The 17,130-nt window shown below is 41.6% G+C and overlaps 2 protein-coding genes across 2 annotated transcripts in view; both read right to left on the bottom strand.

Annotated features, from left to right (window-relative positions):
- Positions 1 to 4,600: 4,600 nt before the first annotated feature.
- Positions 4,601 to 6,678, bottom strand: LOC113027819 (dexamethasone-induced Ras-related protein 1-like). The gene is made up of 2 exons (XM_026177639.1): positions 5,884 to 6,678; positions 4,601 to 5,628 (listed from the first exon to the last, which is right to left on the bottom strand). The coding sequence occupies exons 1-2, from the start codon at positions 6,152 to 6,154 to the stop codon at positions 5,099 to 5,101; spliced, it is 801 nt and encodes a 266-aa protein (XP_026033424.1). The 5' UTR covers positions 6,155 to 6,678; the 3' UTR covers positions 4,601 to 5,098.
- Positions 6,679 to 15,047: 8,369 nt separating this feature from the next.
- The window catches only part of pemt (phosphatidylethanolamine N-methyltransferase), an 86,235-nt gene continuing 84,152 nt past the window's right edge, over positions 15,048 to 17,130 (bottom strand). Inside the window, exon 7 of the mRNA XM_026177316.1 lies at positions 15,048 to 16,317. Coding sequence (XP_026033101.1) covers positions 16,263 to 16,317 — 55 coding nt within the window. The 3' untranslated portion in view covers positions 15,048 to 16,262. The remainder of the gene's footprint in view (positions 16,318 to 17,130) is intronic.

A 17,130-nucleotide genomic window follows, 5' to 3' on the forward strand; every position in this document is an offset into this window, starting at 1 on the left:
GGAATGAATTAAGTAGGCAGTAAGCTGGCCATTCTTAAATATGTCATACTTCTTGACCTCTTGCAACCATAGTTATACAAGAAGCTAGTTGATGGCTAGTGTCTAGTTAAGGTGCAACTTACTAATGGAATGTTTAACTGAACATAAAATTTGGACAGCAAAATATTGTTTTAATGTCAAGAATATCTACATATCTATATATTGTATGCTAATTCTGCCTCTGAAAGAGAATGGTGCAAAGAAATCATAGACAGTCATTCATGTCCACGATATGTGTAAGTAAAAATCCAAACTCCACTCTATCTAATAAAGTGTTTTTATGTTCAGCACTTGGTTAGATTTATTTGTTTACATTCCAACACTGCTCTTCTTGCTTATCTCCCAGAACACCTGTGACAACATCCCTCCACGCATAAAGTCACCTCTTCACCCCCACTAACTACCTAATGTTCTCAAGCTCTCTGTAAATACGGCATGGTGTTGCATAAGCAGGATCCCACAGACCTCCACTGTGTCATTAGTCATCAAGAAAGTAATTACAGCCCCATCTCTCTCATCGTGTCTGCCTTTGATGACGCATGTCAGGCCTGATTGTTACATCACATCATGACAGCTCTCGCTTCTGCAATAAACTTCTAAGAAGCCTAAGAAACTCAAGGATTCTTTCAATTTTGGAATGTGCGCAGACTTTATGCAGGCCTTGTACTGTGTGTGTGCCTGTGAGTGTATTCCTATTTTGTATTTGATGTAAATACTTACTATTTCTTTCAAAACAGTTTGGACATGATTATGTGTATTAAGGATAACACTGTGAATGACAGTTAAAAGGATTTATGGTTTTGCATTTTGTTTTGAAAGAATCAACATTTCTTGAAGGTAAAAATGTTTTGGTTGGTTCTTACTTTTTGGACATCCCTCTAAGGTTGAGATTAGTCCAAACAAACCATTTGCAGATTTGCATTTACATTATGCACAATAAACTGAGAAACGTGTACACATATTCCATTTTGCAGAAGTTCAAGGACTGCTTATACCTCGTAAACAGGGATTCAATACAATGTCTTATTTGCAGCAATTTAATTATTATTACTATGATCGGTGACTTAGACGACCTTTTGCAAAACTGATCACACACATAGGTGGCAACACCTGTGTGAAAGTATACCCTTAGGTCTGACTTTGTCCTGTGAGGAGCACTTTAGAGTTTTAGAACTTGTTTTGTGCTAAAGAAATGATGCGCTGTGTGCAGCAGTAAATATCAATCATGCTGAAAATAGACTTAATTGGTAGACAACGTAGTGAGTATGTTTAAACTACTGTTTATTTTCCATACCTGGGCTCCCTAAGATCTCTAGTTTGATTATACAGGGCAGGCCTCTGGCGTTTTTCAAATTCTTTATTCCATATTTAGTGGTGAGTCAAACAAAACAGATTTGGTGACAGTTAAGTTAGATACAGGCAATGTACGTTGAGCGTGAAACAAAGGCAAACGGAGAATGTGTCATCACATTCAAAGAGGATGAAATGACCATAATATAAAAATGAAAATCCAAAGAATTGGGAGTTATAATGAAGTTAATAATCACCGTATGTGTGATGATGTCCGTGCAAAGTTTCGTTGAGATTGCATCTACCTGGCAAAAATAGAGTACATACAGACAAATATCACTATAGCATGTATATCATACATCATTATAGCAGTAACGTAGATCATTATAGTAAGATTTATATGTACATAAATATGAAGGATGTGTCAACACTTGGAAGTAAAGCCAAAATATGGCAGAAACATGCAGGACTGAAATCTTCTACTGGGGAGACCTGCTGCCCGGCCCAAATGTGAGCACATACCTTGAACTTCGTAAATGGTAAATGGTAAATGGCCTGTATTTATATAGCGCCTTACTAGTCCCTAAGGACCCCAAAGCGCTTTACATATCCAGTCATCCACCTGCTAAAGTCCAACTGCTGCAGTCTTCGCTGTACTTTTATGTTGCTCACTGAACACTCATCACTGCTTTTTATAGATGAAGAAAAATAACAATCGGCTTATTAGCTAGCATAAACATCTAGTTAGCTGGCTACACATCAGCTAGCTGCTTTTAGCTGATGTATAGCTATGCCATTAACAGCTATTATGTTAGCATTGACTTTATCGTGTATTGAGCTTCCTAAAAACAAAACTTTAAAAAAGGATGATTTTCACTAACAAACATTTCACTTTGTTGTTTGACCAACAACAATTGACACATTCAAGGCACAAAGATACTTAAAACTATACTTAAACAAAGTTAGTGGAAAAAGAGAGAAATTAAACTTTAAAAAAAAGTACTTAAGATACTTGGAAACCTGAGGAGAAGGGGTTTATCACCTATGCTGAAACCAGCTGATCATTTGCTGTTACCTCTGGGGAGCTGTTCAGTAATTCATTTTTATGAACAATTTATGATTTTTTTTAATGCTTTGGAGCATCACTTCTTATGCTTTCTTGATGTACAAGAAAGCATCACTTTCTTGTACATTGCATTATGAAACAGCACAAATAGATGTGAACACAGACTGCTGGTAGCCAATTGTCTGAGGCCAACCGACCATCAGGGGTGTTAGAGACTAGATGAGTGTCTGAGCATAAATGCACTCATCACAAAGACATGTAGCATCCTGATTTGATAGAGAGTAATTACTGATTAAATGGAGCAAAGATGCTTGAGACTAAATACCTGCTCTCAGCATGATAAGAAACACCAAACCACTCTTTATTCACTGGAATGTCTGCAATACCTGAGAGTCTGTGATTAAAATACTTCCAGCTAACAGCATTTGTAGAGACATTCTGAGATGAAAAAAAGAAAGAAACAGAATTCCTGCGCACTTCCTCGTTGTGCAGCTGCTGCTGGCCTGTGTGGCACATTCTGTCCTTATTTACAATGTGTCACTGGCCTTCCTCCCCATTCTGATGCTAGTGCGCGTGTTGACGCCTTTGGCATATGTGATGGTGCTTGTTGATAATAATGAAAAATGTGTGTTCAAGGGGATTTGCTGTGTGCAAACGTACATTGTGATCTTAGGTTTTTTTCACTCGAGCGTCACACCAGGCCAATTAGTGTTGCCGTCGTCTTATCAGTGTGGAGATAATAAGATCATTAGCCTGCTGATCTTCACAATGAATGCAGTTGGGAGCACATAGTGTAACTGAACAGTTAGAGGGCAGTGTTATAGTACAGCCCTCTGACCTTGGCCTTTGAGAGACTTTTCCTCTTTCTCAGGTTAACGCAAGATGTTCTCTGTCTCTTTGCCAAGATACAGTATGCAGAATTATTGCTGATAGCGAGCACTTAAAACATCACACACAGAGAATGTACCGAACATTAAGTCTCTGCCTTGTCTCGGGGGACGGAGGCTGGAACTTCTAAATGCAGGTGACAAGGTAGAAAAACATAATAAGAACAAATTATTACTGTTTTTGTCCTGAATTTTACTATTACGTTTTTAAAATTGTCACGATCTGGTACAGGGATTCAAACGCAGAGCGGTAAGGTATCTCCAGTGCAATATATGTACAGTGAAGGGATCCAAAACTCCGGGGGAATCACAGGGTAACTCGCTCACGTCTTCTTCGCTCACACTCACACACGTTCCCGCAGCAGGGAGGTCGCAGGTCCCGGGGGGGGAGATCTGAGGCAGACGAGAAGGCAGGTCACCAACTAATCACGAATATGAAGCACAAGAGCTGTGAGAACACTAACGTTAGGGGTACAATCATCCAGCGACGAGAGGATCTGTGTTCCAGCCTCAAAATATGCTCCCGGTGATGATGGGTGAGTGTTGTCAGGTGTGTGTGTGGGCCAAGGGCAGGAGCCCACAGTGAGCTCCGCCCAGGCAGAGAGGGAGAGAACAGAAACAGCAATTGTAGCCTTGTGGGGCCGACCGGGCAGGCACGGAGACCATGACAAAAATGTTCGAGAGCACTCAAGGACAGAAGAATCTGGACATTAAAGGGACATGATTTGCATATTTGTACCACAAGCGTCCACCTTGTGACGCAAAACAGCTCACTAAAATGCTTTTGAAGCATGTTTTTAATAGTATTTACAATTCCTGGATAGACCTCAAATTATTTTGCAGGTGGGGTAGAGTGATTTTCACATTTTAGATCCCCTTAATTTGGTCTGTTTCAGTCTTCCTGCAGTTAGTGAGGTGCTAACACATGACTTGTCCCCAGTTTAAATAAACATGAAAGCATTGATTTCCTCTGGGTAATAAAGCCTGTTTTTCTGCACTATATTGTCTTTATTTGATTGGAATTAGGGGCACAAGTAACAGATCCTGCTTGGTTCTGCAGGATAAGTGCAAAATGTAGATATTTGCATCAGTTATACTGAAGCGTCCCAGTCCCAGAGAGCATGACATCTCAGAATGACAAGATCAAATGGGAGATGTGAAGGATATTATTTTGGGCTGTGCTTTTTATCCCCCTTGTTTGAATACATCTATTTATAAGGTGCCTACAGAAATATTAACATTATAAAATAGAAGAAACAGAGATAAATATTTGTGTTGATTTGTGTTTTATTACATTTTATATTTTTCACTGCAAAAGAGAAAAATGACAGTGACAATAAATATACATTCACAATAAAAAATACTCTAGATTGCAACGAAACATTCAAGTGTACTTAGCCTTTAGAAAATCTAGAAGATGTAAACATGACCTCCCCGAAACACTGCACCTCCTCACCCAAAGAGTCTCTCTCTCTCTTTCTCCCGTCTGTAAAGGTATAACGTCAACAAAACACATTTACGCATCTATGCGCGAGTCTCACAGAGTATGAAGCCACGTCACACATCGGGCTCTGATTGACGGAGCAAGCTAACATTCTCGAATGTCTGGTGGGAAACCTTTTTTTTCTTTTTTTGGTAGTTTTAGCGGACTCGTGTCCAGTCTGTGTCCTTTACAAACGGAGCTTCACCGGAGCGCGCGGCGGTCTCGGCGTCTCCAAAACCTCCGGAGTCAGTTTGAGCGCTGCCGGCTGCTCTGACCAAAGGCCGGGCTCTTCTCCTTCAAACGTGTCATTAGAGTCTGAGCTTCAGTGTCCGCTTAACTGATCACGCACCTCTCTTTGTCTTTGCCGTGGCCGCCTCCGATGGCCTTTTCTTTAATGTACATGAGGTCGCTGTGCACGCTGGGTCTCCGGGCGCACGGGGTCACCACGCCGTACGCTTCCCCGATGTCCTTCAGCTTCTTGTTTTTCAGAGACTTTCTGTGCAGCATGTCACAGTACTGCACCGACACTTTCCTGTGAAGGTCGGGGCTCATTTCGTGAGGTAGCTTGGCCAGGGTAAACAGAGTCTGAAACATCTTATCCACGTTCTCGTTGCGCTTTGCGGAGATCTCGAAGTACGCGCACTTCTCGTCCCCGGCCACCAGCTGCTCGATTTCCTCCTGCTGAACCTCCCGGTGAAACTCTCTGTCACCCTTGTTCCCGCAGATCACGAGAGGGACGTCGATGTTCTCTTTGATCTTGTTTTTCAGGCACATTTTGGTCTCGTAGATCTGCCGCTTGAGCCGCTGCACCTCCTGGAAGGAGTCTCGGTTGTCCAAGCTGAAGACGAGGAGGAACACGTCACCTGAAAGCAGAGAATATTATTTTGTTTAACCGCCTTTGCTTTTGTTTAAAGTGTTTTCATTTTCTCCCTGTGTGTATGCACAGTTACAATAAAGCACAGGAGGCTCTGCTGCACCCTGCAGCCACGCGCTAAAGCGCACGGTGTGCGCTCTGACCGAGTCCGTGCAGAATTTAGAAAGCCCGCATTTGCTTTCTTAGTTTACATAAGGATTCTCTGGTATAAAAAAAGGAGACTGATAGGAATGTGGATAAGTACCTGTCAGTATTGAAAGCCTCCTCATAGCAGGGAAAGGATGGTTTCCGGACGTATCCAGTATGTCCAGCTGGTAAACGTCCCCCTTGATGCTGTACACTTTCCTGTGAAAGTCCTCGATAGTCGGCGTGTACTGCTCGTCGAATCTCCCGTTCAGGAATCGGGACACGATTGCACTTTTGCCAACTTTGGTGGATCCAAGAATCACCATCCTGTAGCAGTTCTTTGCTGGGATGTCAAAATCGCTTTCGGGGGGCGACATTTTTTTGATCATGTTTAAACCCGGGGTTGGATGTGCACCGTTCGTCTGTGCGTAAAAGGCAGGTGAGCAGCCTTCTGTGTCTCGGTGCTCTCACTTGCGCTCTAGTGTGTTTCTGTCTAGAGGCTGAGCCATATTTATGCGCGAGGCTGACCCCGCCTCTTGTCCGCGTCACAGCTCGGTGAGTACTCGGTGCCCAGTTGAGTGCAACGAAAAGCGGAGCAAACTCCCACCGGTGCGTCAGTCTGTCACTTCTAATTAAGATGGGGAGAGAGCGCCGGGAAACAGAACCAAACAGACCGTCCGAAAAACAGAACATTTGTAACAGTGCGGGGCAGGGCGGCGGGGTCTGTGCGTAACAGCCAAACTAAAAAAAAAACTTCCAGCACTATTACCGAGTTAATAATTGACGCTTTTTTCCGGCGTTTAAAACCCACTTTGGCACACTGTGTTAATAAACAGGCTGGACCTTAGACACCATTAAAGCAGACAGCGGATACAGGTTCCTCTAGACTGAGCAGAGCAGGTCATGTTGACTGGAACATCATCATCTAAGGAGAAAAGGGAAAAAAGAAAAACATGCTGAGCAATAATCTAAAGTCTCCACAGCTGTTTACCCACCGCTGTCATTTACAAACAAGGTCACTTTCATTGATTTATTCATTCACATCTTCAGCAAGTCCAGCAGCTGCTGATTCATAATCACCATGCAGCAGCAGCTTGAACGGCTGATCGAGATGCTGCAGTTACTATGGAGACCGAAAGGGGGCACTCAGGGCACGACTTTCATCAAGGCGTCTGCCACGACTTACCTAAAAGGGAGAAGGGGGACAAAACTCAGCGTGGAGTGACTTTGCGTGTCTGTGCGCATGTGTCAGCGTAAACGCAGTCTCCGTTTAGTTTCACAGCAAATGCAAAAAAAGGAATTCATCAAACCTTCGATGACCACACTCACTCACCTGTCACTGTGAAAGTGTGCAGTCGAGGTGGCAACAAAGATTTCTTCAGCGGTTCATAAAATTAGTAGTAAATAGTCGCAAAGTGGAAAGTGTGTATCTATGTTGGGAGGTGGGGTTTTATTGGGCAAAACAGGAGACAGCAGTTGATTTTAATATTAGCTCACTGCTTCATTGTGTCTCATCCCTTCAGGTGTGGGGAGTAACGCCCTGACTCGGTGACACAGATGTGGAAATGTGAGAACATCTGCTTGCACAGATATGAGATTCTTCTTCTTTTTCAGCTGCTCCGTTTGGGGGTCACAACAACAGATGATCTTGCCTGCGCCTAAGTCTGTCCCTCTGCGTGTCCATGAACCTCCTCTTTGTGCAGCAGCTCCATCTCCAACGTCATCTGTCCACTATATCCACTATCCCTCCTCTGCACATGTCCAACATGTTCAAATCTCAGTCTTGCCTCTTTAAAAAAATGTTTTAAAAATGAAGCAGTGCATCCTCAGCTAATGTCAAAATGAGCAGCAGGGTTCCATCAGGAGTAGTGTGCTCTATCAAAGTAAGTCAGTGCACCACTGATGAACAGTGATTTCCCAACTTCATCCTCGATGGAAGGAAATAACAGCTGACTCATCACAGGCGTGAGGGATGTCCGGCTGGAAGCAGAGGGAGCCTGGACTTTTAGTTCCAGGGACAAGTATCTGTGAACTTTCCAAGTAAGTAAAAGCTCATCCACCCCTTTTAGTTTTAGCTAATTTTGTGGTCAGATTTACGAAACAGTGACGGTGCAACCGAAGTAGATCTTTCCACCAAATGCTTTTCTCTACATAATAACAAATGCTGGATTTTGCTGTCAGATTTTTCCTGTGCACGGTGAAGAAAACTGGCTCAGCGTCTGCAGTTATGTTGTGCAGAGCCATTCTGTTGTGGTGAAGGAGAAGGCAAAGCTGTTGATTTACTGATCTGTGTGTGCTTTCACCCTCATCTATGGCCAGAGGCTGTATAGACTTAAAGAATGAGATTATGGGTATAAGGAGTGGAAATGGGCCTCCTTTGATGGGATGTCTGGCCTCAGTCTTAGAGACGGAGTGAGGAAGTGGGTCATTAGGCAGCACGTCTGACTGTTTGCTCCGCCACAGTTAAAGGCATCTGACCAGCAGGCACATCACCAGTGTGTGGGCACAGGGGGGCCCGCCTCATTAATGAATTGATAATTACGATCAAGTAATGTAATGCAGCTGATTCTGAAAGGGCCAATCTAAATAATGACTTCTATGATTGAGCTTCTGCTTACATGTATGGGAGTCTGATAACACATATGTGACACAGAGGAATTTAATTGGTCCAAGGGTAGATGATGAATGACTGAGAAAGAGTGGGATCCTCCTGCTGCTGGATGTGTAAAGGAGGAACGCTCAGGAGTGCACTCCTGTGGTAACGTCTGCTACAAAGACCGTAATCGAGGAACCGAAAGGTCAGTGTTATAGGCTCATGTGACTAACATTAAGTGGCTCCTGTCTATCTGCTTTGTGGAAAACAAACAGATATGCAATACATTTAAAGAAAAGAGGGCTAACAAGGCCAGTTAAACTGGAAAATCTGTGCAATCAAAATAGAAAAGTGGGAAAAGTACCATGGAAACAGATGCCCACGGACTGCGATCTGCTTCTCAAGCTTCCACATCGCTGGGAAGACAAACAACAGCACACAGGCACACAAGAGGAGCAGCAAAAAGAGGAAAAACATGCAGCTTACACACTAAACAAACACAATTATGGTATTTGGTTCCATCACAGCTGCATTAACATCAAAGCAAAGAGAAAATTAACCAAAATAATTTCTTTCTCTCCTACATGTGCGCTCCGGTAATGATAAGAGGTGGCACGTGAGAGCAGTGAACGGCAGACAGATAATGCCACTCCGAGGACGACCAGCCGTGGGAAGGGAAACGCAGAGAGGCAGTGGAAAAAAAACGGGGCAGACGGCGAGCGGGGTCGTCTGCCAGGCGGCTCGTAAAAGACAGCGAAAGATGCACGCTGCGTGGAAAGATTTTAGCTGATGATGGTAACAACAAATCATAGACCACATTTCCATTTTTCATCTGAGAGAGAAAAAAAAGCCTCAAAGCAACACTCACACAGGTGTTGCTTTCAAAATGCAGAAAGTCACCTGTACACGTGGTCACACACACACACACACACAGACACGCACACAAACACACTACAGAAATGTGCCTCTGCCTCACATAATCAGATATAATGGAAATGCACTTTGTGATGTAAGCTGCAAACAAATGCTTGAAGCATCTTAATATGTTCGTCATGCCTGTTTTTGTTGTTAAAGCTCTAAAATCTGCAGTGGGTGCTTTTGTATTTTCTTTCAGCTGCTGATAAAAATTAGGAAATAAGAATTCATTCTCCAGCCTTTTGGGGAAAATGTGATTGTGATTTTTTATTATTGTTAGAGCATTCTGTTAAGAGCTTGAAATAAGGAGCTTACAGGCTGGAGAAAACGAGAAAGACTACAGAGAGGGTTCATGGAGTGAAGGCATACAGAGGGTTGGTGTTATAATGAGGAGAAGGTTTTCCATAATGTTTAGGAGTGTTTATGGTAGGGCTGGGCGATATGGCCTAAAATTCATATCGCGATATAATTTGAAGCATGTGCGGTAACGATATATATCACGATATATTCTTTTCTTCTGTATAACGTATTTTCCACACTATAAGGCACACTTAAAATCCTTTAATTTTCTCAAAAATCGAGAGTGTGCCTTATGTATGAATTCTGGTTGTGCTTACTGACCTCGAACCGATTTGGGTGTGCAGAAATCTGTTAAAAAATGTTTTAGTACAACTTTGGTAAGCGGCACTGCTTGATGGATTGTCAGAGCATTACGGCTGCCGTAGTGAGGAGCTTCGTGGGGTAATCTGGGTCCAAAACTCCGTCTCTTCAGGTCCCAAAGTCAAACGAATACTGAGAGTTAAAAACTGTCTAAATTCTTTCATCTTTAATTAAATCATCAGCGTTGTTGCTTTACCAGATGTAACAATTAAGTTTAACATCCATGAAAACAGAATTTATTACATTTAACGGAGTTAGAAGTTAACAGGAAGTTAGCTCGTTAGCTCGCTAGATTCCACCTAAACATGTTGTACTACGTGATTGCTAGCGACACAGGTATGTTAGCATAACATTAGCACAGTGAAGCTGGAGGATGAACGCCAACTTTTTTCCACTCATTAATAGTTAACTTGAGGGATTCTGGTGGTTAGGGACAAATGCAATCACATAGCAGGATGCTATACACGGGCCAAACTTCAGTCAGGAGAACAACTGAGATTATTCATCCACAATACGAGGTTAATTATTAATATACTGCAACAACATGGGAATAGAACAGCTGCAAGAGAATTCAATATTAATGAATCAATGTTATGGAAGAGGAGGAAGCGCAGTTTTTGGCTTTCCCCTTATTTCAAAAGTGCTTCATCTCTTTACTATGACTGTCGACCGGCATAATTTGCAGATGATATTGGTTGTAGCCGCTGCGATGCTTTCGACCAAAACAGGCGCAGCTTGATGACATCATCAACATGCGCTATCGCGATAGAGCGGTATAGTCAAAATCTCTATCATTGACCAAATCTATATCGTTTCTATCGTATATCGTTTACTGTATCACCCACCCCTAGTTTATGGGAATTTTTAATCATTCTTCCAGAAGCACATTTGTGAGGTCAGACACTCATGTTGGATAAGAAGTCCTGGCTCACAGTCTCCTCTCCAATTCATCCCAAATTGGTTCTGTCAGGTTGGGGTCAGGACTCTGTGCAGGCCAGTCAAGTTCTTCCACACCAAACTTGCTCATCCATATCTTTATAGGCCTTGCTTTGTGCACTGGTGCAGTCATGTGGGAACAGGACGCCCAAACTGTTCCCACAAAGTTAGGAGCATAAAATTGACTAAAATGTCTTTATATGCTGCTGTCGTTCCCAATCGGTTTCACAGGTGGCATGTTGTCATGGTACTATGCTGGAATTCACTCCTGAGAGCGACTGACTCTTTCACAAATGGTCACAGAAGCACTGTGCATGGCAAGGTGCTTGATTTTATACACCTGAGGCCATGTAAGTGACTGGAATGATGAATTCAAATGTTCCAGTTGACTTAAGTCATTGAAATCATGATTAAAAAGATTTCGGCACAATAGTGTATTTGGAAAATAGAAAATGGAATGGAAGACATTTGACCTTGAGGAGGGCAACAGCAGAACAGTTGGAGAATGTTTTTTTTTTACCCTGAAGACATTGCATAAGAAAAACACCAAACAATAGACATAAGTCTCAAGTTGTTTGGGAAAAAAAGAGGGCTTTTTCTTTCAGGCAGGTACAAGGACAGACCACCAAGCAGTCCAGATGTTTTCTGAAGAACAAAACAAATTGATGTGATAATGGCTGCCTAAATGTAAAGCAAGGATAATAAAATGTAATTACATTTGAGTTTTACCATCATTCTGACCTACTTACCAGGATGCAGACTGTAAGCACATTTGTGTATAGTTATTCAGAGTTTTGAAGCACTGAAAGAAACTTTTATTGTTGTGATGCACTTGAATATTAGAATAACAACCAAAACGAGCTAAAGTCCCATGATTTTATGTTGAGTGTTAAAGTGCATGCATGTGTTCTCCATTTAATCTCAATCTTAATGAATACTACAGAGTTTGTTGTTCATATTGCATTCATACTCACTAGATCCTGGTGGTCCTTCATTATTATTCTCTTATTTTGATGTAGCAAACTCCTTTCTGCAAGAAAAATACATAAATCTAATTTTCACATCCAGATGAAAAACATGTAAACAGCTTCTATATCGACACCTTAAAACTGCTACTCTTCTTGCTTAGTTCATGAAATGCAAAGAAAGATTTAGACTCCTCAGCCGCCTTGTTAGGTACACCTTGCTACTACTGGGTTGAACCCCTTTTGTGCCTTTCTTAACTCTTTGTGGCACAGATTCCTTTTGAAATTTTGGTCCATATTGACATGACAGCATCACACATGATGCAAATCTCTCCTTCCATCACATCTTAAAAGTGATCTGTTGGACTGACGTGATGACTGTGGGATCTATCTAAGTACACAGGTGATCTGGTGTTATCCTGATGGAAGCATCCATCAGTAGATGACAACGCTGTGGTCATAAAGGGATGAATATGGTCAGCAGAAATACTCAGGTATGCTGTGGGATTTAAATGATCCTCAGTTGGGTCCAAAATGGGCTGAGAAAATATCCCCCGCACCATCACTCAGGGTGGATCCATGCTTTCATGCTGACTGTGCCATCTAAATGTTGCAGCAGATACTGAGAGTCATCAAACCAAACAATAGTTTTTTAAACTGTAGCCTTCGTTTCTTCGTCTTAGCTGACAGGAGTGAAACCCAGTGTGGTCTTCAGCTGCTTTAGCTTCTCTGATTCAGAGATGCTCTTCTGCAGCCCTTGATTGTAACTTGTAATTAGTCACTTGACTTACTCCTGTCATATTCTCAGCTTAAAACAGTCTGGTCATACTCTACTCATTTCTGGCATTTAACGATTTTTCACCCAGAGAACTGACGTTCACTGGATGTTTTCTCTTTTTCAAACCCTCATCTGTATATTGTAGAGACGGCTGTGTGGGAAAGTCCCAGCAGATCAGCAGTTTCTGCACATTCACTTAGATCACCTTTCTTCTTCATTCTGATGCTCAGTTTGAACTTAAGCAGGTCATCTTGACCATATCTACATACAAGAAAAACTGTGATGCGTCTTAATTCATTAAATAAAATTGTGACATCTAGTTTATGATCATTTGATTATTTGTACTACGTAGCTTAGCCAAAACCCAGCACCATAATGGTGACCTGGTGGATAGTAAGAGGATAAATGCTCACAATACTTGTCACAAGTTAAAATAATGGATTATAAAAGAATGAAACTGTCCATTTAAATAGTCGTAGGATTTGGATGAAAACACATTTTTAATGTGGCAGAAAGTAAATGATGAAAATATTTTTCTTTTTCTCTGTCATTGGGGCTGCTGCTGAGCGCACCCTCAAGGTGCCGATTGTTTGGCAGTGACATCTCTTAGCCTTAAAAAAGAAAAACTGTGTTGCATAGCGGCTATGAGATTTTTTTTTTTATTAGTATTTTCTTTGATAATGCCCACGATATTTCTCTCTTCCTTCAGTACAGTCACATTAGGCCAGTGTCCAACAAAGCTGCACTCCACAGTACTGACTGCAAAATGATGTCACCGTCCTGATGTAAGAAATAAAGAAAAGGAAAGATGCTAATTTGTTCAACACTTTAATAGGTTTCCAAATTTATTTGTAGCACAGATTTCAGCTTAAGTGAATAGAAGTGAAATTGAGTGTATTGTACCTACATTATCACCAGTCTGTTTGGCTTTTCTTTCCACACGTGCTCATTAGTGATTTTTCAACTTTTTAAAAATTCACTTTTTTTTTTTGTCTGTGGTCAAAATGAGTGTTTCAGGGTAACCTGATCAAACCCTAACTATATGCTTTGTCAGGAAGTAAAGTTTGAAGCCTACTCTTAAAAGTAATCAGGCTTGCTGTCTGTCTAGAGCAGGGGTCCCCAACTCCAGGCCTTGAGGGCCGGTGTTCTGCAGGTTTTGCATCTCACCCTGGGTCTACACACCTGAATCAAATGATTAGTTCATTACCAGGCCTCTTGAGAACTGCAAGACATGTTGAAGAGGTAATGTAGCCAATTTAAATCAGCTGTGTTGGATCACGGACACATCTAAAAGCTGCAGGACACCAGCCCTTGAGGCCTGGAGTTGGGGACCCCTGGTCTAGAGCTTTAGGTCACCCATGTTTTGGAATAGCACAGAGTCCAAAACTCAGTAAGTGCAGAAACTTCCATCCTTTCAAATTCTTCTGCTTATTCAATTCAGGTTTGCTGTGTGGCTGGAGACTATACCATCTGTCATTGTCTGAGAGGTGGAGTACACCCAGGAATGGATGCCAGCCTGTCACAGGGATAACTCATTCGCAGTTAACTGAATCCCATGCATGTACATGGGGAGAACATGAGAACCACATCACTGAATGTTCAATCTTCAAGATCTGAGCAGTGAAAGCAGACTTGGATTGGACACTTTTCCCTGTAGTTTGCAGCTGTATACCAGCACAGTGAAATTTAAATCCAGTAATCTTCAGCCAATCTAATTCTTGGGGTTTAGTAAAATCATTGCATTGTTTAGGAGCTAAACATTTTAAGGCATTGTTATACATATTCCCACATTCTCATCTGCCCTGTTGGAGACAGATATGCAAAGTCTTGCCTTAAGTGCTTCCATTAGTAGTCTGTATTTCTTGAAACACAAGGAGACCAATGCTTTGCACCCTGACTCATTCCTTTATTACATAAATCACTTCATTAGCATAAAGTAGCAGGCAGTGTGCATTGTTCACTTTGGAATGATTTGCATAGTTGCACTGTTAAGCCAGCAGTGAAACAGCTTCTCTGAAATTTGAAATGATTAACATAATAGAGTAAATACAGTACCATGCATCTTAACACTGAAACCGTCACAGTGTGTGAAGCAACAGCAAATGCATATACATGTATATTTTTACTATAAAGTACGGATCAGTGGCCTTAAAATTTCTGTTTTACTTTAACAGACATTGAAAATGTTCGTCTCAGTAGCGGTTTCAGAAATATTTTTTTTAAAAACAAGGTAGTTATCATGTTGGCTTTTGAGTGAACTCGGATTAAACTGGGACCTTGTTACACTGTGGTTTCAGTCTTGGCTAACACTTTAAAAATAAGCAATTTACATCATGTAATATCTAGAACAGTAAACTTCCTACAGGTAAAATTCAGTCATTCAGCCAGGAAAGCGCACAGACACACCTCTGAAGGACGATACACTTGGAGAGTTATAAAACAACAGGGGTCACTGGGACTTTTAATAATAATATACAGTTGGAGATCTTAAACACAGATATAATTAAAAAGGTTATTCATGAATTTCTCCAGTCACTTCAAATGCATTTGAATTATACATTCTGACTCACCTGCATAATTCACTAGCACATCTCAACTGAGCAAAGCCCTCTGATATCCCTGCAGGACTGCCCCCTCTGTTTGCTGTTTTGATAGATGTAGATTATAAAAAAACATTGAATTCTTTGTCAGGCAGTTATGCATGTTGCAAGTTTGCATGTTTGTCCGGCACTATGCATCTGTAACATCTTATCTGTGAAAAGATTTCTGCGCTCCACCTGCCTTGAAGAATATTATGGCCTGTTTTCTGCTGCTGATCTTTAATACACATACAGATAAATATGATACAGCTGAGTGTTAAACATGTTGATAGGTCAAGCAGATTTGCCCTCTGGCAGTGCTGTGCAATACTGCAAGGTTTAGTATTGATCTGATTCCAAGTAAATACAGAGCCAGTATTGCTTATACCGATACCTTTAACTTATAAAGGCAGCTTATGTAGGGTGGAGCAGTGCGTCATGACTTAGGAGATGAATAATCATCATTTTGCAAATTCTGAACACATTTTAATGACCACTAAAGTCACTGTGATTTTTACTTTCCACAGTAACACAACAAAAGACACCTTTCAGATTTTCATGTATTTTCAGACTGAGTTTTTTTGGAGAGCTGGAAGGTAAACGTGTCGTCTCTGAACCACTTCTGTTGTTTAAATGCGCTGTAGGTCCTAAATTAAACAGACATGACAGTCAACACAAAAAGGTTCAGACATGTTTCACAGTGCATGTTTGAGGTATATTTTTAATTTACAAAAAAAATAATTATTTAACACAATTAAGTGGGTTACACACTGAACTGTGGGGATAGAAGCAAATTATTAATCCGATACTAAACCAGCGTTTGAATCGATACTATCGATATTTGGATTCTCGATCTCAAAAGGACTGACATGTGACAGGATCAGAAAAAAGCCTGCATGTAGATTCCCCTTTCACAAAATCACTTTGAACTAACAGAAAAACACACGGATCAGTAGTGGGGATGTTTCCTTCGTATCCATGGAGGAGGTCAAATAATGACCAAGGCTCTCAGTCTGTTCACACCGGAGGGAATCCTCATCTGAACCCGAAATAGGACGTGTCCGGGGGAAATTATTCATGCTTGTGGCGCAGACTCCTCTCTCGATAGATCTGTTCGGTGAATGGTCTGCAAATACAGAAAAACAAACATGTAATGGGACAATAAATGAGCTTGGAAGGCTGTACCACTCTGTGCCAGGAGCGCGCCTGTGTGTTGAACCGTGAGGGAGCCTGAGTATATGAGTGAACGATAGCAAGATGCCCTCGTCTCTCCACGTGCTCCACCACTCTGCTGCAGATGGATGCAGATCAAAACTTTGGAGTCCAAGAGCAAAACAGAGTTTGAAGCTTTTCTGTGGTACTAATGGCTAACACAAGAATCAGAATCAGTGGACACGCTTAAAGAATTTATGTATCGTGAAAATTTTACAACATGATGTAACATATTGGGACACTGCCTCTTGGTCTCAATGTATCGTTGCAATCAAGTTTACTGCCAAAAGGAATCATATCCATCCCATTAATTAGGCACACCTTGCTAGTACTGGGTTAGACCTGTTTTACCTTCATTCTTCATTGTATAGCTCCTACAAGGACTGCACACCAATGATGCAAATCTCCCAATGCACCAACTGTTTATGCAAGGCAGGATGGATCCATGCTTACATATAGTTTACCCTAAACCCTGGCCCTTTGGTGAAGTCATGCAATGCAGACTTACTTTCCTGCTCTGAGCTAACCGGAGTGTCATCCAACATGCTCCTATAGCCCATCTCCTTCATGGTTCAACACGCTGTCCATTCAGAGATGTTCTTCTGTATCTCTTGGTAGTAACAGGTGGTTATTTGAGCATACGCAAAGCAGTCTGGCCATTCTCCTCTGACCTCTGGCATCAACAGGTCAGAGAACTGCTGCTCACTGGATATTTTCTGTGCTCTTC

Source organism: Astatotilapia calliptera, chromosome 8 (assembly GCF_900246225.1).
Source record: "Astatotilapia calliptera chromosome 8, fAstCal1.2, whole genome shotgun sequence".
Taxonomy (NCBI): domain Eukaryota; kingdom Metazoa; phylum Chordata; class Actinopteri; order Cichliformes; family Cichlidae; genus Astatotilapia; species Astatotilapia calliptera.